The following is a 24,298-nucleotide window of genomic DNA, read 5'->3' as shown; positions in this document are numbered from 1 at the left end:
GTTCTTTTTTGCTCCAGTCTGCACACGCAGTTCACCTTCTCCTTTCCACCAGTATCTCAGCTTGCCTCCTATACATACTGTTTTCTTGTGACCTGGCTTGCCTTGCTCCCCCAGTCGGCAGCTAGTGATCTTACTTTGTTCATAGCTATGCATGCAGGCTGGATTGACTGGTGTGCTGGTACTCATACTTTCCTGTGAGATGCAAACAAAGAGAAAGGGAAAACTTGGTGTGTATGTGTACATGTCAAGTACTGGAGTTTGTGGGTGCATACCATATCGACTGGATAAGGATTTGTTTCTGTATGCAGGTGATGAGGGTGCATCCAGGGGGCATGTGCCAGAAGTCCTTACCTCTCCGTAGACTGCAGAAAGCATATATATGTATTAGCCTACAGAAGTCATGTGCATGTGTAAGACAAAGTTGGGCATGCCCCATAGCATACTTTGAAGGGGTGGGATGCACAGAGATTGCTTCTTCTAGCAGTCACCTGCTCTTCTGTAGGGAGGCCACTGGAAAAAACTGTGAGAACAGAGAAATGTGAGGGATTGGTTGGAAGAGAGGCAAGAGTTGATTGGTTTTGGGGATAGGTATGTTTCATTCATGCAGCTTAGATGAGGCGGGTGCCAATATATATGGGTGATATGGGTAACAAGTTTTTGAATTCTAGCTTGTAAGGGTTCTGGCGTGTACATTCAAAGGGTTTATTTTAGTATCTTGGTTGAAATATGTAGAAATCCCTTTGTAGGATTTTGTCCAACGATACCAAACAAGTACATAGAAAGACTTGGTAAGGGGCACTACTTAATCAGGCATGCAGGGAGAGGGAAACACTGGCTTCATCTGTTTGCATATGTATGTACTCCTGGCTGGGTTTTAAGATAAGTAGGTGTTAATAGGAAGTTTAATTGTAATAAAGTTTCTGAGTTGGGACAGTTCTGTGGATGAAGTGTTGGGAGAGCTGTGAGGTGTTCAGGACAAGCTAGTACTGAGGGCAGAGTGAAGGCTTCAGGCCAGTAGTCTGGTTCCATGGAGGGCAGGCCTTCTGGCTTCCTTCATCGACAAGTTACCCAGACAGAGGGAAGGCAATGGACCAGGGATTGGCTGATGTCACCTGACTTTCTAGATCCAGGGGATTAGCTGGAATTGCCCCCTATTCCCTTCCTTGAGCAGCAGCCTTGATGACATAGGGAGCCGATGTATAATTGACAGAGTTCTTGGTTTGAGTCTGTTCTGTTTCTAATAGATAGAATTTCTTTATTTGCAACTGGTAGTGAGACCATTGAGCCTTTAGGAAACCTTACTAGACCAATGATCTAATTTAGCATCTTGTTTCTTACGGTGGCAGAATATAATACAACCAGTGTATATGAACACAGCATAATATATTGCAGTACTGAAGAATGATGTGGTGGTCCTTAGCTTGCTTGTTTCCAATTTGTTTTTTGCAACTCCTGTTTGGGGCACCAGAATATGGAAATCTGTGCTGTAAACTCTTCAGCTACTTTTAATGTAATTAGTTAATCCGTATTGAATGCAGTTTATTATCAAGTCTTGTGATAATGAGTACCACAGATATGGTACACTGTATTGACGTTTCCAGTAAACTAACCTACCGTACATCTTTTATCAAGACTACTAGTCTAAAATTGGCTTGTACTCTGGAGAAGTCCTTTGAAAAGATTGTAATGTTTTGCCAAGCTTTAGATGAATTTAAATAATTCCATAACCTAGATTCCTTGTTAAGTTTATATATAAACTTAATATTTTTTACATTTTATATCCCGCCCTTCCTCCAAGGAGCCCAGAGCGGTGCACGACATACTTAGGTTTCTCCTCACAACAACCCTGTGAAGTAGGTTAGGCTGAGAGAGAAGTGACTGGCCCAGAATCACCCAGCAAGTATCATGGCTGAATGGGGATTTGAACTCGTGTCTCCCAACCCCTAGTCCAGCACTCTAACCACTACACCATGCTGGCTCTAGGAATCTAGGTTATGGAATTATATATATAGGCAACTCACATGAAAGTGTTAATTATAAAAATCTAAGGTAATCTAAGGATTACATTCACCTGAACATAGGTAAACAAACAGCATTAGTTTTGGTGATTCTGTAAGTCATGCCTTATTTCTCTACTTTATTTATTTATTTAAATAATTTATACACCGTCCCTCCAGTGCACAACTGCTCGGGGTGGCTCACAATAAGATAGATACAGGATACAATAAAACTAAATTAAACAAAAAAGTTGTCAGATTAAAAACCACAATCATTATTAGGTTCAAATTAAAGGTGGTTTTAAAAGCTAAGAACGGAAAATTATAAAAAGCTAAAGAACCTACCAGATATAACAAAAATTAAAAATTAAAAATGGAGCATTAAAAAGCCTCCTTAGAAAGGTGTGTTAAGATGCTTTTTAAAAACACTGAGGGAGGGAGCATGGTGAAGCTCTTCAGGGAGGGTGTTCCAAAGCCGAGGGGCCACAGCCGAAAAGGCCCTGTCTCTAGTCCCTGCCAACTGGATCTCTGTTAGTGGCAGGGCCATGAGCAGGGCATAAGATGATGAGTGGAGGGCCCTGGCAGATTCATATGAGTGAATGTGGTCCGACAAGTACCCTGGCCCCAAGTTGTATAGGGCTTTAAAGGTCAATACCAGCACCTTGAATCTAGCCTGGAAGCGGACCAGTAGCCAATGAAGCTGACGCAGGATGGGTGTAATACTCGTGAAGCGACTTGCACCCACGAGCATCCTTGCGGCAGCATTCTGAACCAACTGAAGCTTCCGAATAGTCTTCAAGGGCAGCCCCATGTAGAGCGCATTACTTCTCACCGATGTTCTAGTAATAGGGTATGTAGTGTTGTGTTTTTCCTCATGGATTCATTAATGTCATGTGGCGATTTTGGAAATTTCTGTTGGTAGCAGAATAATGTGCAAAACAAAAACATGCCTATTTCAGTAGAAGTAAGAGGTAGTATAGCTGCCTTGGCATAGAGTAGTATGTTTCCCTCCTTTGTCCTCTATAGAATTGCCTATGCTTCTTCTCCTGTGCACTGAGAAACACTGTAAGGAGGTGGCCTGCAGCAAGCAGACTGCTTGCCCAGAAATAGTTGTGAAATAGATATCAGGTGGCCCAAATGACACTGTTCAAAACTTATTTGAGAATGTTCATCTCCTTCAAACTTGCAGGGGTGTGTGTATATATGTGTATGTGTCTCCCTGTACTTTCCACAAAGTTATTTTTCTCATAACCACTGTTTTGTTTTCCTATGTGAAAGTAGGAAAATGCTTAGGCAGCTAGTATCCTAGACCTAGTGCGTATCCTGCTATTGTCATACTGTTTCTTGTATTCCCTTATCTGTCTTCCTGTTGTAGTTTAGCTTGTACTTGGGTTTGGGGTATGAACTGATTTTTGGTTGTGGAGGAAGACTGTCAGGCATATGCTGCTTCATAGGGCCATGTCTACATCTAACACCATTCATATACAGAAGGCACTTGCATATGCTGGGAAGCCATAATTTGTTGCCACTTCCAAATGATGTCAACTGTCAGAAAAAGACTGCATATGTATTTATTACTCATGGCTATCTAGATGAAGGTTCCATACTCTTTCTAACTCCACCCCCGGCACACAATATCCCTCCAGTGACTGTTGCTGGTGTCTATCTTGTGTTTCTTTTTAGATTGTGGGCCCTTTGGGGACAGGGATCCATCTTATTTATCTATGTAAACTGCTTTGGAAGCTTCTGTTGAAAAGTGATATATAAATATTTGTTGTTGTAACTTGTAAAACAAGTAACAAGTATCTGATAGGTGGGAGCCCAATGCCTCAATTTCAGGGCTGGGCAGGTTTGGATGGTTGTCCAAGTGTTAGGTATATCTGACATTCAGCCCTTACAAAAACTTGTATGAGGTGCACATTAGTTTGAGCCATGACCAAGTTTGTTAAGCATGGGGAAACGTCTTTGCATAAAAGTTGGAAATAGGGATTGGAATATATGTAGACACAAACTTCAGATATGCTGTCCATTGACTCTCAGGTCATTTGCTGCCAGAGGAAGCAAGGAATTCAAGGACTCCACTGCTTCAGCCACATTATCTTTCCTCTGCCTACAGTTTGAGTGGGTGGAAGGGTGGTAACTTCTGCCTCTACATGCTTCTTATGGCAGCAGTTGCCTATATGAGTTCCTTCTTGTTCTCCTTGCAGGACCAGTCCAAGTAGGCTCTAGGCCAGTTACCTTCATTTTTCATTCAGGGGACACTTTGGCTAACAAAGAAAAAACCTCTAAGAGCCGTTTCCCACTGTACTGTGCTTTGCTTTTCCCAGCGCTGGGAGCCCCTTTAAGAAAAATGGATCCCATTGAGTTCCAGCACCAGCTTGGAATGTCTGCATGGAGTCCTGGGAAGAGCATTTCCACATAGGGCACAGCACTGGGAATGGTTGCCATCACGTACTGTGGGGAGCTATGTGGAGTTTTCAGCTTTGGCCCAAGTTTCCCATAGGCCTAATAAACAATTAGCCAAGGAGCCACACTTAAGGTAACTGGGTGCACTTTTTCCATCCCTGGTTTAAGTACAATATCACTGGGGAAAACATGATTCAGGGTATTTTTACTCGAGCAGGACAGCTTCAGTATTGAAAAAGTTGGTTGGAATCCAAAGGATAGCACAAATAATTCAGCATGTCCAAGGAGACTTGTATTTCTTAAACAGCAGCCCCCATTCTGGATGGCTGACTGCTTTTGAAACGGGAGAGTATTTTCAAAAATGGATCGTGTTGTTGGAATCTGCAGTTCAAATTACAGGCAGTTTAGCAGCAAGCTGGGGTTCTTAGATTTTTACCACATTTCCTGACAGACCAAATTACCTCTTACAGCTAAAGACTCACCCCCACCCCAAGTTTTTGTATTCCTCCTCTTTCACACAGTAAAATCTACGGTAACAAAGGCCAATATAACAATGTGCCATATGTGGACAGGACCTGTCCTGAGACTGGAGACCTGTCCCCAGAGGATATCTCCTCAGATTTTCCTTTGAAAGGATTTCAGGCTGATATTGCTGATTTTTGTCATTAAATTATGACCTGTCACATTAAAAGTAGCTCAGTTTGTTGCTCAAGCTGCCAAAACTGGATCTGAATTTGGATACTAATATTCAAAACTGTAGGAGAGGTGAATGCTTAAATGGAAGATTTGGTATTCTATTAGACTGTGTAGTGAGTGTTTCTTTACCAGGTTTTTTGAAGGGGCAGCAGTAGTCTTCTGTGTTGACTGATTTTGTTACACAAGAAAATTGACAGAATAAAGTAAAACAGTTTCACTGTGAATGCCATAGACGCTCTGTGGATCCCTGCCATTGAGTTCTTATGCGATGCTGACTAGAGTTTTCTGTATGTTGGCTAGTCTGATCAGAACAAGAAATAAACTAAAAGTTATTCCTAAGCATCTCCCCTTCACTTGCTCTGACAGACTTATCTTCCTTTGTCTTTGATTCCCCACCACCTTAGGATCACTTGTTTTCTGAGAATCTGTTTGTGTCACTTTGGTTCAGCAGGATAGATTCTCTGATCCAATGATAACCAACTGGTAGCCTGTGGGCTGGATGTGGACCCAATTTTATCTTGCTCTTCTTTGTGTCATTACAACTTCTGATTGGTGTGTGATTAAAAGCATAATCTTGGCCTTACTTAAAAGGAGGAAAAAAGTTAATTAGATATATTTCACACTTCATTTGGATTTTGTATGTTGTATGCCTGAGTACATGAGCTCTATAATTTGGAACAGGGGCCCACCAATTTTGTTTCACTTAGTGGGGACCTATCTTCCTGTTGTAATGCAAGTATGGAGGTGAGCCTCCCCTCTATTGTCCTTGTTGCCTTTGATGCTAGTCCACTCGAAAAGGAATAAAATCTCTGATTTCCTTTTTTAAAAAAAATTAAGTTTTTTATTATTACGGGGGGCAGGGGGGGAGGAAATCCATCTCTTGAAATCAAAACATACAAAATTTGTTTATACCAGAAATCAATTACCAGAATAAAGTGTATAGGAAAAAAAGGAACCACAACAACAAAAGGTAACCTCCACCAGCTGAACTAAATCGTAACAATCATGGAACCAGAAATCACAGATCAAAACCAGATCTCAGAAATAAGCAATTACCTTGTTGAACATTATATTTTATAAAAGGTCCCCAAATCAATAAAAAGGACTCGGAAGAAGAATTATTCACATATGCCAAAAATATCTCTGATTTCTAAGTTTCTCTGAGATCTAGTACAAGGTTTATTAATTATTATTATTATTAAAACTTTTATACTGCCCTTCCAAAAGGCTCAGGGCGGTTTACGTTAAAACACCTTAAAATCAGTTAATAATTAAAATAAAAATTATAAAACATAACAATGATTAACAATTAAAAACATCATAAAACTACAATTAAACAATCAAACAATTTAAAAACAAATTTTTAAAAAGCTGAGAAAGCCTGGCTGAAGAGATGTGTTTTCAGGTGTTTTCTGAAAATTGCAAGAGATGCGGAGGATCGTATCTCAGCAGGAAGTGCATTCCACAATCTCGGGGCAGCAGCCGAAAAGGCCCGTCTCTGTGTAGCCACCAAACGAGTTGGTGGCAACTGGAGACGGACCTCCTCAAGTGACCTCAGCGGCCGGTGGGGCTCATAGCGAAGAAGACGCTCTCTTAGATACCTGGGGCCTAAGCCGTTTAGGGCTTTATAAGTAATAACTAGCACTTTGTATTTTGCCCGGAAACCTACTGGCAGCCAGTGTAACTCCATCAACAAAGGAGTAATGTGGTCTCTCCGAGATGACCCAGAGACCAACCTGGCTGCCGCATTCTGGACCAACTGAAGTTTCCGGACTACGTACAAAGGAAGCCCCACGTAGAGCGCATTACAGAAGTCCAGTCTGGAGGTTATCAACAAATGTACCACTGTTTTGAGGTCACTGATCTCGAGAAACGGGCCCAGCTGGCGTATCAGCCGAAGCTGATAGAAGGCACTCCTGGCCACCGCCTCAGCCTGAGAAACCAAGGAGAGACGTTGATCCAGAAGTACTCCCAGACTGCGAACCTGTTCCTTTTGGGGAAGTGTGACCCCGTCTAGAACAGGCAGATCAAAATCGTCTCTAGAGTTCTGACCCCGCACAATAAGTACCTCCGTCTTATCTGGATTCAGCTTCAGTTTATTCTCCCTCATCCAGCCCATTACTGCTTCCAGGCAGGCATTTAGGGAGGATATGCCAACTCCTGAAGAAGTTGACATGGAGAAGTAGATCTGGGTGTCATCAGCATACTGGGTGTCATCAGCATACTGGTAAGAGCTTCTACCCTTCTCCAGCGAGAAGGTCAAGAGCTCTGACCATATTAAAATGTGTGTTCTCCAGTGGTGGTGCATTGGACTCCTGACTGGGAAACCCTTACTAGATAGCACCCACTTTGCATTGATCCTGTACCTGTGAAAGAACTGGGTTGTGCAACAAAACAGACTTTTGGCCCTCAGACTCTGATTTGGAGAACAGAGGCTCTACAAATATGGTCTAAAAAGCACAACTGTTACTGCTGTGATTGATGATCCCATAATGTATCAAATATTTGCTAAGCACAGTATCTGAGTAGGAGGTCAATCAAATGGTTCAGCAAAATGACCAACAGATGGTGTGTTTTTTGGAGGCTAGATACAGTAAACAACATGATGGGCCTAAAATATATTCTGAAGATCTTAACGGAGTACAAGTTTTGTACCCTGAGTAGATTGCATTGTTGGCAGATTGCATCAATATTGACTTGTATGACAATAATTAAGTGGGATGGAAACCTAGATGTGTGAGAAACCAATTTGGTGAGCGGGAGTTCTAGTCAGTCTTCAACTTAGGAAGGAAAGTTAAACAGGAAAAATTAGCTTTCATTGCCATATAGGCTTTTGCAAAATACTGCTCCTATTACACCTCTTTGATAATGTTAGTTTAACTTCTTTGACAGTTCTGGTGTAACGATTAGTATTTTACGTCAGTCAACGGCATTTGGAGATATTCCGTAATATTGAAGGGCAGTATTTATTTCCATTTATACTGCCCTTCAAATCACCTTCTTTTACATGGGCTTTAAACAGTCTGCTTGCAACTTTTCTTAGCCCTAGGTAGACGTTTATCTATATATTTAATTATCTTACGGCCGACTGAGTAGGGAACTGCGTGGGGATGCGGGGATGCGTCTGGATGCCTGCTGGAACTCTCCGAGGTCCTGCAAGAGTTCCAACCATTGCCTGGGAAGGGAACGGCAGCCAGGGAGGCAGACGGGAGAGAGGAGGAAGAAGCAGAATTGGAGGGGAATCGGCAGAGTCAGGGGAAGGGAAGAAGAAAGGAGGAAACCTGACCTGTTGCCTTGGGAGGGAACGGCATCGAAGGCGGCAAGCCACCAGGCATCCACCCTCAAACCACCCGCCAAGAAGTACGGCCACTTTGGGAGCAGCGCGGATGGAAGATAAATAATGGTGGTGGCAGTGGTGAGAAAGAAGAGAATGGGCCAGAAGGCGGGGGGCCAAGGAGACTGGGGCAGAAGGGGGTGGGTGAGAAATAATAGTGGCCGAGCGGGTGGGCAGGAGATAAATAATGGTGGTGGCAAGAAAGCAGAGGAGACTGGAGCAGAAGGGGCGGGGGGGGAGACTGAGCGGTGCAGGCAGGAGATAAATAATGGCGGCAGTGATAAAGAAGAGGAGATGGGGGCAGAAGGGGGCGGGGGCCGAGGAGATGGGGGCAGAAGGGGGCGGGGGCCGAGGAGACTGAACGGCATGGGCAGGAGATAAATAATGGCAGTAGCGAGAAAGCAGAGGAGAATGGGCCAGAAAGCGGGGGGCTGAGGAGACTGGGGCAGAAGGGGGTGGGGGAGAGGAGCAGGCGGGCGAGAAATAATGGTGGCCGAGCAGGCAGGCGGGAGATAAGTAATGGCGGCAGCAAGAAAGAGGAGACTGGGGCAGAAGGGGTGTGGGAAAGAAGAGACTGAGCTGCGCAGGCAGGAGATAAATAATGGTGGCGGCGAGAAAGCAGAGGATGAATGGGCCAGAAGGAGGAGGGCCAAGGAGACTGGGGCAGAAGGGGGCGGGGTGAGTGGAGACTGGGGCAGAAGGGAGTGGGGGAGAGGAGCAGGCGGGTGAGAAATAATGGTGGCTGAGCAGGCGGGCAGGAAATAAATAATGGTGGTGGCGGCGGCGAGAAAACTGAGGAGACCGGGGCAGGGGAGAGAGGAAACTGAACGGCACGGGCAGCAGATAAATAAAGGTGGCGGCGGTGGCGAGAAAGCAGAGGAAAATGGGCCTGAAGGTGGGGGGCCGAGGAGACTGGGGCAGAAGGGTGCGGGGGGGAGGAGCGGGGGGTGAGAAATAATGGTGGCTGGGTGGGCGGGAGATAAATAATGGCGGTAGCGAGAAAGCAGAGGAGACTGGGGCAGAAGGGGGCAGAGAGGAGACTGAGGCACAATGGGTCGGGGGGAGAGGAAACTGGGGCAGAAGGTGGGGGAGTGTATTCCTGTACAGATGCTCTGTGCAGGTTCAGCTAGTTCCTATAAATTTCCTTCTTATGTGCAGTAGATGGTAATTTCATACTGGTATCCAACTGTAGGCAAACACCATCTTAAGAAGAAGCATTCTCCTTTTCTCGTGTATTAGAAGGAATGCTTCTTCTAAGATGATGTATGTCTGTGTCACAGTGACAGAATAAAAACAGTCTGTTGCTTGCTTCAGGAGGGTTGTTTATCCATATGACAATTTTATCATATGAATTAAATCCTAAATGGGTCTTAATTGGGTGAAAGCTATAATAAGTATTTTATGAAGTTGAATATTCTAATGTTTTTTCATGGTAGCAGAAGTGTTGGGATTTGTTTTTATTAACTTTGTTAGGGCCTGTAGTATATGTATATAACTGTAGTGATTAGCCACCCCTCCCTCTAAAGCAGGGATCATCAACGTTGGGCCCCCAGATGTTCTTGGACTTCAACTCCCATAATCCCCAGGCCCAGTGGCCTTTGGCTGGGGATTATGGGAGTTGAAGTCCAAGAACATCTGGGGGCCCAACACTGAGGATCCCTGCTCTAAAGAGTTAACCGGAAGTGAACCCTGTCTTGACTGACAGACTGGTGAACTGGTGACAGGACTCAGCCAATCAGCACACCAAGTGGGTGGGACCTAGAAAGCTGTTGCCAGGAAGAATGGACTTCTTTCTTCGAAGAAGCTAGGTGGGAGGGGCAGAGGAGGACCTGTGGCCATGGAGGTTGGCTGCAGGAGGATAACTGCAGCTCTTAGAAGATAGGACTGCAGGGGCTTGATTCTCAACTGGAGTTTGGTGAGTTCAAGAAAAAAGGAAGCCAAGGCTAGTGGCTTTGGAAGTTTAGGGTAGGAGAAAATGGTTAGTCAGAGTTTGTTAGAATTTCTATTTATTTGGAGTGTGTGTTTTTGCATATTCCTGATATTGTTCTATTATGGTTTACCTGTGATGTAATTAAAATAAGAAACGCTAGCCTATGGCCATCCTACCTAGGGCATTGCAAAAGTCTATAAACATTTAAGCGTGCATTAAGATAACCTATTTTTGTAAACTTACCAAGTATGCTTAGCTGAGAAAGCCTCAGACAGAAGCAGTCTGTAGTAACTGAATAAAACTTTGATTTAGTTCTTTTCTTTCTACAAGCTTCGCCGAGTTGGTTTTTAACTCAGGAAAAAGGGGGAGGGGCAAAGGGAATTTACTCTGGTGCTAACATGTGCTCAGGTGTTCAGGAGCTATCATTTTGTGGAAGACTTTTGTAATTGTCCAAGAGTCAAATTAAGAGAGTTTTTTCTTTCTGGGTTATCTCACTGCAAGCCCAGAGAGTTTCTGTAGACAAAGGGGGTGGCGGTGGTGGCAGCCTTTGAACCTACCTATAATACAGAAGAGTTCTAGGAGAAGCCTAGTTAGGCAGCTCAGCAAGGATGATTCAGCATTTCTTTCTCTCCGGTGAACCTGATCTGAGACAAAGGCTTTAATCTGCTACAATAACACTTGGATTTTTCTGTGCATTTGTTTTATATATTTATGGGTTGCTTCAGACAAATGATGTGTTTTTGAGAAACTTTAACATGTAATAAATGTTCTTATTCAGGCTTTGTGATCTTCTTAGCTGGTATTCTTGCATAGTATTGAAGGTCTGATATGCAAATTTTAATTCCTATTGCTTGCTGTGGTGAAAAGGAAGCACTTGTTTCATGAGCTATTCCAGCACCTTTGCAGGCTTGTCTTTCACTTGGTGTTTAAACAAAGGAAAACACATGAAGTGCTGTTTTAAAGGCAAAGCAGTGCAGAATTGCAAGACCTATGACAACAACAATGTAGTTGTGATGACACAGGGCAGAGTTCTTGCATGGCTTCACTGAGTGATTTCAGAAGGCTTTAATGATGCTGAATGAAATGGTGGCTTATGCTTTGATTTAAAACAAATCTGCTTGTTTCACAATACTGAGCTGCAATTTCCTCTTGTTTTTTTTATAGGTTAGGTGGACCTGATCCCCTGGACTACGTCAGCATGTATAGGAACATGGGAAATCCCACCCAAAATGTTCCTGAGCACTGGCACTATGTAAGCTTTGGATTAAGTGATTTGTATGGTGACAACAGAGTGCATGAGTAAGTCCTTCCTTTCAGTTTACTGAGGACTGTAACTTTCTGTAGCATTCAGGAATGTGGTAGTAAGAAACTTGCATGTACAATATGAAAAGTAGTTCTATGGAGCAGATATCAGAAGAGGGGCTATCTCCTAGGATGCTCTGCTGCTGACCTAAAAGTCACAATGTGTTTTTGTTTTTTTGTTTTTTGACAAAGAAACCTCAAGGGGAGATTCTAGGGGTGAAATTGTTAAACTGTCTTATCCTCCTTTTGCTATGTAAACCACTTTGTGAACTTTGTTGAAATGTGGTATGTTAATATCCTTTTCTTCTTCATTAACTTGAATATATCAGTAAGTTAAATTCTAGCCACGCCATAGCTGAGAGTAGGACCAACTCCAGGATAAGCTTGAGGCAGCTCGAGGCAAACTGCCTTCAGTATATGTGTACACACACACACCACTCACAAGGAGCAGGGAGGGGGCAGCAAGTGATGAAAGTACTGATGTCAGCAGGAGGAATAGAGGCAAAAGTGCCAGGCAGCTAACACATGGTGCTTTTGCTGTTCCCTTCGCTTCACCACAGGAGGCAGTAAGAGAATAAGTTGGTAAAAGCATTTGGTGGCAACTGTTAGGCACCTTCACCACCTTCTTGTTGTTGTCCTCACTGGCTGTCGCAGAAACGGGGAAGGTGAAATTGCTGGGCAGCTGGGGCATGTGTTCACAAATTGACTGGCACTTCCACCTCTTCCTTCTGGTACCCTCTGAAGGTGCTGGGAGGACAAGAGGGTGGTGAAAATGCATGGTAGCTGTCACTAAACACTCTGTGGGTTACTGTCTTTTGCTGCCTCTGCCTCTGTGTGGGGAGAGTGCCAAGGTAGGTGCCAGGGAAGTGAGAGGTGGGGAGGCATCAGGAGAGAGAGAGAGAGAGAGAGAGAGAGAGAGTGAGTGTGTGTGTGTGTGTGTGTGTGTGTGTGTGTGTGTGTGTGTGTGTGTGTGATTCCACCTGACAAGCATGTGGCCTGAGGATGCCACATGCTGACAAAAGGCCAAGATGAGACAGTTTCCTCTCCTGCTAAGGTGTAAAACAAACAAAAGTTAAAGCTAGTAAGATGGTGTGGTGTTGTGAGTGGTGACTACCGTGTTTCCCCGAAAATAAGACAGTGTCTTATATTAATTTTAGCCCCAAAAAATGCACTAGGGCAATTAGCGGTACATCAGAAATTACTGCTAGGTCTTACTTTCAGGGTAGGTCTTACTTTCGGGGAAACAGGGTATACATGTATACACTTGAGCTTTACACAGAAATGTCAGACTGTAGCTCTTGCATTTTATGACTGCTGGCCCCCATGTTTACATTTCTTCCCCTACCACAAACCAGAACAGCTTACAAATGGTGGATGGTGTATTCTGATTCTTGCTAAGTGCTTGTCCATACTTATAGAATAAACCAAATTTATATTTAGTCTTGAACTATCCTAGGGTGAATTCAAACAGTGCAAAAGTGTTCTACAAGTCCTATTTAAATATGCAACATGTTTCTGCTACTTAAACAAATGGCTTTAGTTGTTAAATGCATTAAGTTCATTTTTTCCAAGTACAACATGAAAAAACTTGTAATAACAAACTGGTCAGTTCCTGCCTGATCTGTTGCTAGTGGCTTCCAACTCTGAAGACTTCCTTCTGCATTTGTTGCAGCAGAAGACTAATTCATTTTCAGGTCCTTTAATACTTTCTTGTTGATTCTTGCTTCTTGTTCTGCATTTCAGCAAAAAAGTTCTCAAAGTGATAAACACAGCAAAAGGAGTGAGAAGATGGTTTCATGCCCCAAAGGGGCTCACACATAAGATCAGCAGTCCACAATTTGTGCCTGTGCTGGATAGCCAATAATTTTTTCTATCCAGTGGGAATTTACTAGAAGTGTCTGAGTGCAGAAAATGCAGGGTACTGCTCACTTTCCATGACCAAGCGTCTTCTGCCCACTCAGAACTAAGGAGAAAGGCTTAGGAGCAGATGAAATTGTACCTCCAGAAGCCTGAGTCCCTGTGCATCTCTTTCTAGAAATTACTCCACCTCTACCTCTTTAGCAAGTGGTGTATACATAGTAGTAAGCAAGTGTACTATACGTAACTAGAAAATGCACATTCCTTCTCCTCCCACCTCCAAAATCCAGTCCTGATATTTTCCAACACTCATCTAGCAGCTCTTTGCAATTACAACATTGCTTCCCCTCTCCCCTAACTCCAACTCTATTACCATAGGCAGGCTCTTCATTTATTTTTATTTTTTTGCACCCTTCTAGACATAGGGCTTCATTTGTGCCGCGCCCGCAACATAGTCCAGCAAGATCTGTTTTTCATCACCACCACTAAAGAAACTAGAGAGCACAGTTTTCCCCTCCACAAAAGAAGTCCCCTCCATGGTTTTCTTGCCACCACCTTCCAAATAGTTCCCTTCTTCAAGGCTTTTTCTTTCTTTCATCAGACCTGGGAGGACAACATGGAGGGAACTGATTCAAAATCTGGTTCCCTGCTACATGTTTTAGGTTGGAAAATTTGCTGCAGAGAGCCTAGTTTCTCATTCATCAACTCAGAAGTTCACATGATCCCATCCACAAGAAACCTCTTTCTACTCAGTTAAATTTGGCTTCCTATAAAGAAATTCTACCCACTCACTTGGCTTTTGTGTTTTCTCCTTTGTGTATACATTTGGAATGGAAATTGGGGGAGAGATTAGGATTGCCTGGCAACATCAGAGTGGAAGGGCGAGGAGGAACACTAAATATCAAACCTATTCACCCATCCTGGAAGCAGCCTTCCAGCACCTCCTGTGAATCTGCCAATTTGGAGACACAGGAGAGAGAGAGAATGATGCCAACTCTGAGGAAAGCCATATGTTTCTGTGGTGCCAAATTATGGAGGGGCTGATGGAGGACAAACAGGCATATAGGAAGACATGTAAATGAAATGGAGCAAAAATGTTGAGCTTTGCTCTGGTTCTACCTTTGCCCTAGCCTGAGTAAGGGAAACCCCTCTTTCTTTCCTTCACCTAATTGTCTGTGAAGGAAAGGAGAGGAGGTTTCTCTTTCCCTCTGGCTATGTTTTTGCAGGTGAACCCATAACATAGTTAGAAAACACAAACTGCTTCCTCTTCTCTTTTCCCTCCCCCCACAACCCAGTCCTGGTTTTCCCATCTAGCATCAGTGAGTAGGATATTTTAATCACCAGAGAGGGGAGGGATTTTTGCCAGGGTGAGGAAGCAAGTGGGTTTATTGAAGCCCAAAGGAGGCACCAGAAACAGACATCCTGAGCTGAATAGGGACAGTTGCTCTCCTCTTTCTAAATATAAGAGCCATTGCTGTATAAGCTGCCTCTTTGTCTAGTTAACAGGGGGTATAATTAATATAAATATGGTGTGCCATGTTTCATTTTGTCCAGTGGGCAGCTGCTGCCTCTTGGGATGGGGGGGGGAAGAGCCGGGGTAACCATAGGTAGGGCCAATACATAGTTTCTTGTACGTAGTCGGGAAACTGCAGTTAGTACAGAATGTAGCAGCTAAGTTGGTCTCCGGTGTTGCCCAAAGAGATCACGTTGCATCTATTCTAAAATAACTGCACTGGCTGCCAATACATTTCTGGTGAAATACAAAGTGCTGGTTATCTTCTCTAATAAAACGCTTGGTGTCCGTCTGTGGACGGACACCAAGTGTGTGTTCGTGCCTTCCTTGGCGGTTCTGGGCATGCGCGAAGCGCATGCCCAGAACAGGCCGTGGCAGAAACGAAGGCAGGGAAAAGGCGGCCATGTTGGGCGGCCAGAAGCGGCCGCCCCGAAGAAGCCAGTGAAGCCCGGCCGAGGTGGCGGCGGAGCCGCCAACACGGACGGGCGCCTGGGAGACCTTGGGGCACTTGCCACAGCCGATAACTGCCCTCCCAGCTGCCCGACTTCCCCTTCCCCACACCCCCCAAGGATTAAGGGCTTCCGCGGCCGCTGCCACAGACGATAACTGCCCTCCCGCCCTCCCAGCTGCCAGACCTCCCCTTCCCCGCACCCCTCCCAAAGGATTAAGGGCCACCGCCACTGCAGCCGAAAACCGCCCTCCCAGCTGCCCGAGCCCTCCTCACCCGAGTCAGCCCGCGTCAGCCGGGCGAAGTGAAAGCATGTTTTCCACAGGTGAAGAGGAGCTCGCGAACAGAGCTCCTCTCTGTGCTAAGCCTCTTCCCGAATTGGTGCTTGGGCGCCCAAACACTAGTTTCCTTTCTTTTCACAAATATACACATACAGTACACACTTCTTTTAAAACAAGCCTAATTTCTTCCTTTCTCACAATATCAACATTTCTGCGATAGGTTCCTGGGCTGCAATCATATGCACACAGCAGTTATTTGGGAGTAAGTCCCAATTAGTTCATTAAGACTTTATTTGAAATAAAATTTGTAGAATTGGCTGCAGTTCTATGCAACACTTACTTGAGATAATCCTTTGTCAGATTTGAAATTTAAACCATCTAAATCACAAGCCTGACAAAGAACTTATGCTGAGGACTTTTCCTTTTTCCATGGTATAGGGAGGTCATCCTCAACGTCATGCTCCAAGATAGGACCAATCAAATTTCAGGCAGGCTAGTAGCTAGGTTAGGTAGCTGTCGCTCAATCACCAGTTCCAGTCCTGTCTTGCTCTGTTAGACAGTCTGTGAAGACAATACTGAGCTAGATAGACCAATAGTCTGACTCAGTGTATGGCAGTTTCCTATGTTCCTATGACAGCTCTTGGTTTGAACTCTTGCTCTACCTGCTATTTTCAGGCTAGTTCTTTCCTTTATTGTTTTAATTAGAATTTACTAAAGTGATTTTTAATTTATTAATTGGTAACACACACAAATACCAACTTACAGCAAACACAAACTGGCATAAGAACTATAGAGTGGTGGAGGTTTTGGACTGGCCTGGTTTCCAAGCTATGCCTGTTAGGTTGCCCATGAAGAGAAGGTAATAATCGCAGTTCTTTAATATATATTTCTGTATTAAAGACACATTTCAAGCAGGATAAGTTTGGAGTTGTCCAGTTAGTAATTTCAGTTAAAATACTTGATTTTAACTGAAATGATTTTAATTGTAAACTGCCCAGAGACGCAAGTTTTGGACGGTATAGAAATAAAATAAATAAAATTGCTTAAATAAATCATTGTTTTCAATTGCTTACAACAATGCTTAAATTGTTTTATTTGGAAGTCATTACCCCCCCCCTTTTGCCCTCGAGAGATGAGAGGAAGATAAGGGAGCTAGTAAGAGGCTTTGCTTAAAGTACCAGAACAAGAGGGGGGGGTGCTGCTTGTTTGTTTGCCTGTTAGTAAAAGAACTACTTAGAGGAAGTGTCAGTCCACCATATCTCTCACTTCCCTGCTCATTCTCTAGATATCTGAATGTTGCCAAGATTTGCCAGTGGCATTTTTAAAAAAGGAAAAGAGAACTTCAGGCAAATGCTGGAGAAATCCAGTGTCTCCTGAGGGCTTGGTCAGGGTACTGAGAGAAGAGAAAAGGGCTTTCTAGAGAAAGGGAGACTGAAAAAAGGTAGCCACGGCTCCTACCTGTTCTGAACTCCATTTGCCTGTCCAAAAGAGTTGGGTACCTCCACCACTCTCCAGCTCCCATTTTGCACAAAGATCTCCAAAAGGTCTGCTCAGCCTGCCTATAAGGACCCGGGGAAATCAGATTACTGAGCTGGCTTTGTTTGCTGGCTATTGGTCAGAGTAGGTGTCTGTAAGACATTCTGACTTCTGATTGGTTGGGGACAGGGCTAGCCCCTGCCCACACTTGGGGAGGGGGGAGAAAAGAAAGGCAGATCCTGATTGGTGCTGGGGCACTAAATATGCAGTTTGGGTAGTGACTAAGTATGATAATTACTTCATTTGGAGGCAATGGATCCCACTGAACAACCTAAGAGGGAGGAAATGTCTTTATAAGGAATTTACAAAAAAGACCAAGAGCCAGTGCCATCTACTGCAAGCAGCAGAAATGCAACGTTCAAGCAAGAGAGACAGAAAGAGGGGAAGAAATTGTATGTTTGAGATAATGCGGGGTCGGGGGGGACTGGCAAGAATTTGGGGCAGACAAGGAGGAGGCAATGCCCCTATCTGCCCCAAATGAGTAGTCTCCATTGATTTTGGCCCTGTGACTTAACAGATAATTGAAATGGATGAGTGTTTTTCTTTCTCTATGGACTTATTCTACCTCACCTTTAAACATTTATCTATGGTTGAATATACGCTGAATTGAAAGAAAAACGTGCTAGGTACACCAGTCACAGAATAAGCTAGCTATAGCAACCAGTTTAGTGGCGGCACAGACTCTTTATCTGAATGCAGTTGCCTACATAGCACACTGTAAGCCTCTGGGTTACATCCTAATTTTCCGTACATATAATAATAAAACCTGCCCCCACCTCCACAAAACCAAACTCATTCCTCTGCCATCAGTTGTAGCCCCTCAGTGTCCAGTTTCTGTGGAATGGACAGATTCATGTTTGCTACACAATGCAATGCTAGCTCACGGGTTTTTGACATGAGTGTCTAGTTGGAATTAGGGTCCCTGTTTTAATAATGGAATTGCTAAGAAATGTAGATAGTGAGATGTGAATGTTAACTTTCATTTTGTGATTTAACATAAAGATGGAAATGTAGCCCACCCTGTGCTTGCTTGTTGACAGATTTATTTCCAATTAGATGTGTGTGGTTTCCATCCTTAGCTTAAGCGGTGGTTATTTGCTTGCAAAACAAACATATTGAATGAGCCCTAGAATAGCGTGGAAGAATTCTTGATGGTAGGTGTCCATTTCATTTAACAATACTTTAACAGGTTATTTGGGTAACAACTAATCTTGGGGTTGTAAACCGCCTTGGGGTTGTCTTTTAACGAAAGGCGGTATATAAATGCAACAATAAATAAATAAATAAAATAATCTGCCTACTTCCCTTTCACTATAATCTTAATTGATAATTACCATCCTCACAAGTTAGCCCACTTCAGCCTTAAATGTTCATACATCCACCATCTTGAACTGGGATAGATGACATCATCTCAAACTACGCTGTCGAGGTGTCCCTATGTGTCACTTACTACTACTGAAGCAAATTTGGTTCAAATCGGTTAGGAGGTTTACAAGTTAGCTGACTTGCACTTCAACTGTTTACTTGTCTGGCATCTTGAATCAGGATGGTTGGCATCATAACAAACTATGCCATTGAGGTGTCCCTATAATGGCACCCAATGTGGTTCATATTGGTCCAGGCATTGGGAAGTTGATGGGGACTCTCTCTCTCTTCCTCCCCCCTCCGGTGATCGCATAAGCTTACTTTCCTACACTTTATGCTGTGGTGACAAACATTACACAAGATTCAGACTTGAACATTCTCAAATCAGTACACCTGTGAGGTTGGAGTCCGCAGCTGTGGAATAAATCTTGTTAAAAGTTAATTATTTGGTTAAGTGTGTTAGGAGGAGACATTATTTGTAGTCTTGATTACAGTATTATGCTTAAGGATAATATCTGCCATAAAAAGGGGAATCTTGAATGCCCCTTCGATTTATAACCCAAAATATATTAGCCAGTATTCCACTCCTTTTCCTATATTTGTCTTTCTTCTTATATGTAAGAAGGGGAAAGAGTGAGAGATAGTAACTAGTCACCCATAGTCTGTCACTACTGAGTGTTCCCAGTTCTTATATATTTGCTTAGGGCAGTTTTATAAATCTTAAACATTCTGACACATACCTCATGTACATAGTATTCTGCCTCGTTCCTGAGCAGCATCAAGGCACTTTTTCATACTTCCTATTCTCCCTTGGTGGTAGACCTCCCCTGAAGCCATGGCCACCTCATGGAATGTATGTGTGTGTGTTTGGCTTTAAAATGTCATTTGTTTAAGGTAGTTAATGTAAGAGACGGGCCACCTACAGAGAGGCTGCCTTGCACTGTTTAAACTCACACAGAGTCCCTGGAACTAAAACACATCCTTATTGTTAAAGATTTCAGAATTAAATACTTCCCCACCCCCACCCTGTCTTTTTTTTTCAAGTGTGGAGGGAGACTTGTTTTATGTTTACAGCACAGTAGTTGAACTTACAAGGAGGGCTGCTTTTAATAAAAGGAATGTAGTGAAGTTTGGCTTGGGGCAAAGCCAGTCTGCAGCATATCTGTGTATGCATCCTTGGAGAATAAGCTTCTCTGCTTTCTAGTGTAAAATATTTTCCCAGCACACAGCAATAGTAATGGGGGTTAGGAGAGGGGGCTGGCTGTCAAGAATAGTAAAGCTGGCAAATGTCTGGGGAAATTATCTTCTTCTTGAATAGCAGATATAGGGCTGGTTCAGATGAATAACTGCTGCTACATGTGAGGAGGATGGGGTCACCCTGAGAGCATGCCTGTCCTGACGCCATTAAAGGACATGCCAACGAGTTCTCTGCACATCATTTAATTGCATGAGAGGGTGTTCATCTGGATCACCCCTCTACACACACTACAAAGCCCTATTTTAAAAGGGTGGGCACACTCTCAGCATGACCCCATCCTCCCCACGTGTAGCAGCCGTTTATCTGAACCGACCCATAGACATATTGGCGCTCTTACTACTGCTAAAAATATTTATAGACTGCCTTTCAACAAAACTTCTCAAAACAGTTCACATAGAAAAATAGGTAAATAAGATGGCTTCCTATGCCAAAAGGGCTCATAAGCTAAAATCATTTTGCTACCTTCATGATCTCCTTAAATAGTTCTCTTCTGGCTTTTTTGCTGTTCTCCTAGAAACTGCCAGCATTCCGACTATGGCAGGACTAATAAAGTCTAAATTAGAACTAGAAATTGCAGTTCTTCCCTTTTGCTAAGTTTATCAGGGGCTTGAGAGATCTGGGTGCTGTGTGTGGCCTCTCCTTCCACATGCTACCGCCCATCCCATCACTCCTTCTAATTACTCCACCTCTGCATTGCAAGGACTAAGCTGGTTCCCTGCTTGTTTCCCCCATAGCTACAGTGTGCTGAGCCTCCAACGCTGCTAATCGCATGCCTGTTTCCTAACTGATTAATTTGTGTCCATTTATAGGCGCTCTAGGAATGGAAAAAAATCCTGTTTCTTCTTGTAACAGGTCACTGAGCTGACTAGTTGCAGCATTCTCAGTGAGGCCCAGGACGGAAGTTGTATCCAGTCTCATGCTCTCTCCTTTGACAATCCTGGGAACAAACAAACAAAACCAAATAAAGTAAATGGAACAAATGTTGCCTTGTATAAAATTTATAAGTTTTTGTACATTTCATGAAGATGGTGTTAGTATTACTTTTATACAGTGCAATCATACTTAAGAAAAATATTAGTAATATCGACTAGTTTGAGAACAGTCGAGCATTGTCTGATCTTGGACATGGAATTGTAAAATAGGTGGTATATAATTGTGGATGAAGAATTGTAACACAGATGGTGTTGCACCCATGATAAAATTGATTTTTCTGTGACCCAATGGAAACACCTAGATTTAAAGTCACAAGCCCAGATCAAGAGTATAGTATAGAAAATTAATCATGAGGATTGTGAGTAAAAAAGCAGGCTCAATGCTAAAACAGTTATACGTAAACATATGCTTCCTTCAAAGCTGTCTTTTCTTTTGATCTGCTAGCAGCATAAGAGCGCTGCTTGATCAGACCAAGGGTTTATCAAGGCCAGTAGTGACGAGCCAGATGCTGCTAGCTACAAGCAGGGCATGAAGGTATCAGCTCTCCTCTGTCTCCAGCATCTGGTATATGGAGATAAAGTGGCCTTATTCAGACATTCAAACAAAGAACACAGCACATGCTTACAAGTGCTGAAAGCGGGTCAAAAGTCCTGCCCTAGCATGTCACTCGCCTGCCTCCTGGCACTGCTTGTGGAAATAGCAGTGTTTGTCTGGAGTGGGAAGTGCCGTAAACATGATGGCAGATGCCATCCAGGCTGCCAACCACAGAAGCGCCTGCCATCACGGTTACAGCACTTCCCACTCCAGACAAATGCTGCCGGTCCCATTAGCAGCTCAATAAGGGAGGTGAGTGACATGCCAGGGTGGGACTTCAAACCCACTTTTGGTCAGCACTTGTAAGCGTGTTGAGTGACATTCTTTTGCATGTCTGAATAGAACTTCTGTCTCTGGATGTTCATTTAGCTGTCATGGCTAATAGCCATTGATAGACCTGTCCTCCATGAATTTGCCTTATTTGTAGCATGTTGCATGTAGTTCTATTAATACTAATTGGCTCCAGCTCACAAAATAATGTTGCATGTTGCAAATAATTGGTTTTCATCAGAGTTGGTGACCACAATTGCTCTATCATCTATTATAATCTCTCTCTAATACTAAATGTACTCTAAATGTGACCTAATTTGCAGATGACACTAAACCAGGGTTTCTTAACCTTGGGCCCCCAGATGCTGATGGACTACAACTCCCATAATTCCCAGCCACAATGGACATGGCTGGGGATGATGGGAGTTGTAGTCCATCAACATCTGGGGGCTCAAGCTTAAGAAATGCTGGACTAAACTATTTAGGGTAGAGAAATCCAAAACAGATTGTGAGAAGCTCCAAAAATATCTCTCCAATCTGGGGGAGTGGTGGTTCAGTGCAAGCAAGTGTAAAGTGATGCATATTGGGTAAAAAACCCTAACTTTACATATACACTGATGTGGTCTGAGCTGCCAGTGATGACCAGGAGAGATATCTTGGGGTTGTGGTGGACGCTTGTTGAAAGTGTTAACTTGGTGTGCGGCAGCTGTGAAAAAGGCAAATTCCATGCTAGGGATCATTAGGAAGGGGACTGAAAATGAAAATGCTAATATTATAATACCCTTATACAAATCTATGGTGTGACCATATTTGGGGTACTGCGTACAGTTCTGATCTGTAGAACTGGAAAAGGTGCAGAAAAGGGCAACCAAGATGGCCAGGGGCCTGAGCGCTTTCCTTATGAGGCAAGGCTACAACATCTGGGGCTTTTTAGTCTGGAAAAGAGGTGACTACGAGGAACATGGTTGAGGTGCATAAAATTATGCATGGAGTAGAGAGAGTGTAAAACGCCTTGGAATGCCTTATGAAAGGCGATGATAATGGGCTGGATGAGGGATAACAAACTGAAGTTAAATCTAAATAAGATGGAGGTACAAATGGCTTGACTACCAAGCCAGAGGTTGCCAGTTCAAATCCCCACTGATATGTTTCCCAGACTATGTGGGACACCTATATTGGGCAGCAACGATATAGGAAGATGCTGAAAGGCATCATCTCATCCTGCGCAGGTGGAGGCAATGGTAAATCCCTCCTGAATTCTGCCAAAGACAACCACAGGGCTCTGTGGTCGCCAGGAGTTGACACCAACTCGACAGCACACTTTAACCTTTACTGACTGTGGGGGATTGGGACCCGAGAGATGATTTAGATCTGCCTGTTCTGGATGGGGTTACACTCCCCCTGAAAGATCAGGTATGTAGCTTGGGAGTGCTCCTGGACCCAAAGCTCTCCCTAGTTTCTTAGGGTGAGGCAGTGGCAGGGGTATAGCAAGGGGAGAGTGGGGTTGTGTATGCCCCTCACCCCAGCGGCCCCTCAGAGTAAGGGAAATAATGAAGAAAATAGGGAGGGGTAGAACTGGAGGGCCCTCAGGAGCTGGGGGACCCAGGTTCTTTGAACCCATCTGCTCAATTATAGCTACACCCCTGGACAGTGGCCAGGAGTGCTTTTTATCAGCTTTGTCTGATACGTCGGCTACATCCATTTCTAGAGGTGAATGACCTTAAAACAGTGGTACGTATGCTAGTAACCTCCAGGCTTGACTACTGCAATGCACCCTACGTGGGGCTGCCTTTGTACGTAGTCCAGAAACTACAATTGGTACAGAATGTGGCAGCCATATTAGTCTCTGGGACAACACGAAGGGACCACATAATTCTGGTTTTAAAAGAACTGCACTGGCTGCCGATATGTTTCTGGGTGAAATACAAAGTGCTGGTTATTCCCTATAAAGCCCTTAACGGCTTGGGTCCAGGCTATCTAAGAGAGCGCCTCCTCTGTCATAAACCCTGTTGCCTGTTACAGTCTTCTGGAGAGGTCCGGTTACGGTTGACACCAGCTTGTTTGGTGGCAACCCAGGACCAGGTTTTCTCTGTAGCTGCCCCAGAGCTTTGGAATATGCTCCCTACTGAAATAAGAGCATATCATTCTCTGATTGTTTTCAGGAAGACCCTCAAAACTCTCCTGTTCTCGCAGGCTTTTAATTAGAATTAATTTAATAATTTGTTTTAATAACAGTTTTATGCTATTTTATTGTATTGTGTGTTTTAATCTGTGTTGACTTTTAACTATTTTAAATTTTGTACACCACCTAGAGATGTACATATCAGATGGAATAAAAATAGTAATATGATAGATAAAAGAACCATATCAAACAACTGCAGGTCTAAAAACAGGGCAGAAATATATAAACTGCAGATTTAAGCCTGTTTGGACCATATCAAAAGACCCAAAAACAAGGCAGTTGTACAACAGAAAATTTAAACCTGAAAATGACCATATCAAGAGACCATAGGTTTAAAATAAACACTGTGATTGACAAGAATATTTTAGACAAAATAAGAATATTTAAAACTAGAAA

The 24,298-nt window shown here is 43.5% G+C and overlaps 1 protein-coding gene across 3 annotated transcripts in view; it reads left to right on the top strand.

Annotated features, from left to right (window-relative positions):
* Window positions 1–24,298, top strand: part of SUFU (SUFU negative regulator of hedgehog signaling) — a 97,854-nt gene that overhangs the window by 2,176 nt on the left and 71,380 nt on the right. For all 3 annotated transcript variants that reach the window (XM_053312337.1, XM_053312336.1, XM_053312338.1), the window contains exon 2: window positions 11,528–11,662. In XM_053312337.1, coding sequence (XP_053168312.1) covers window positions 11,528–11,662 — 135 coding nt within the window. The remainder of the gene's footprint in view (window positions 1–11,527; window positions 11,663–24,298) is intronic.

The sequence above is a fragment of the Hemicordylus capensis genome, chromosome 3 (assembly GCF_027244095.1).
Source record: "Hemicordylus capensis ecotype Gifberg chromosome 3, rHemCap1.1.pri, whole genome shotgun sequence".
Taxonomy (NCBI): domain Eukaryota; kingdom Metazoa; phylum Chordata; class Lepidosauria; order Squamata; family Cordylidae; genus Hemicordylus; species Hemicordylus capensis.
The sequence above is the reverse complement of the archived record's forward strand: the minus strand, read 5'-3'. Positions and strand labels throughout refer to the sequence as shown.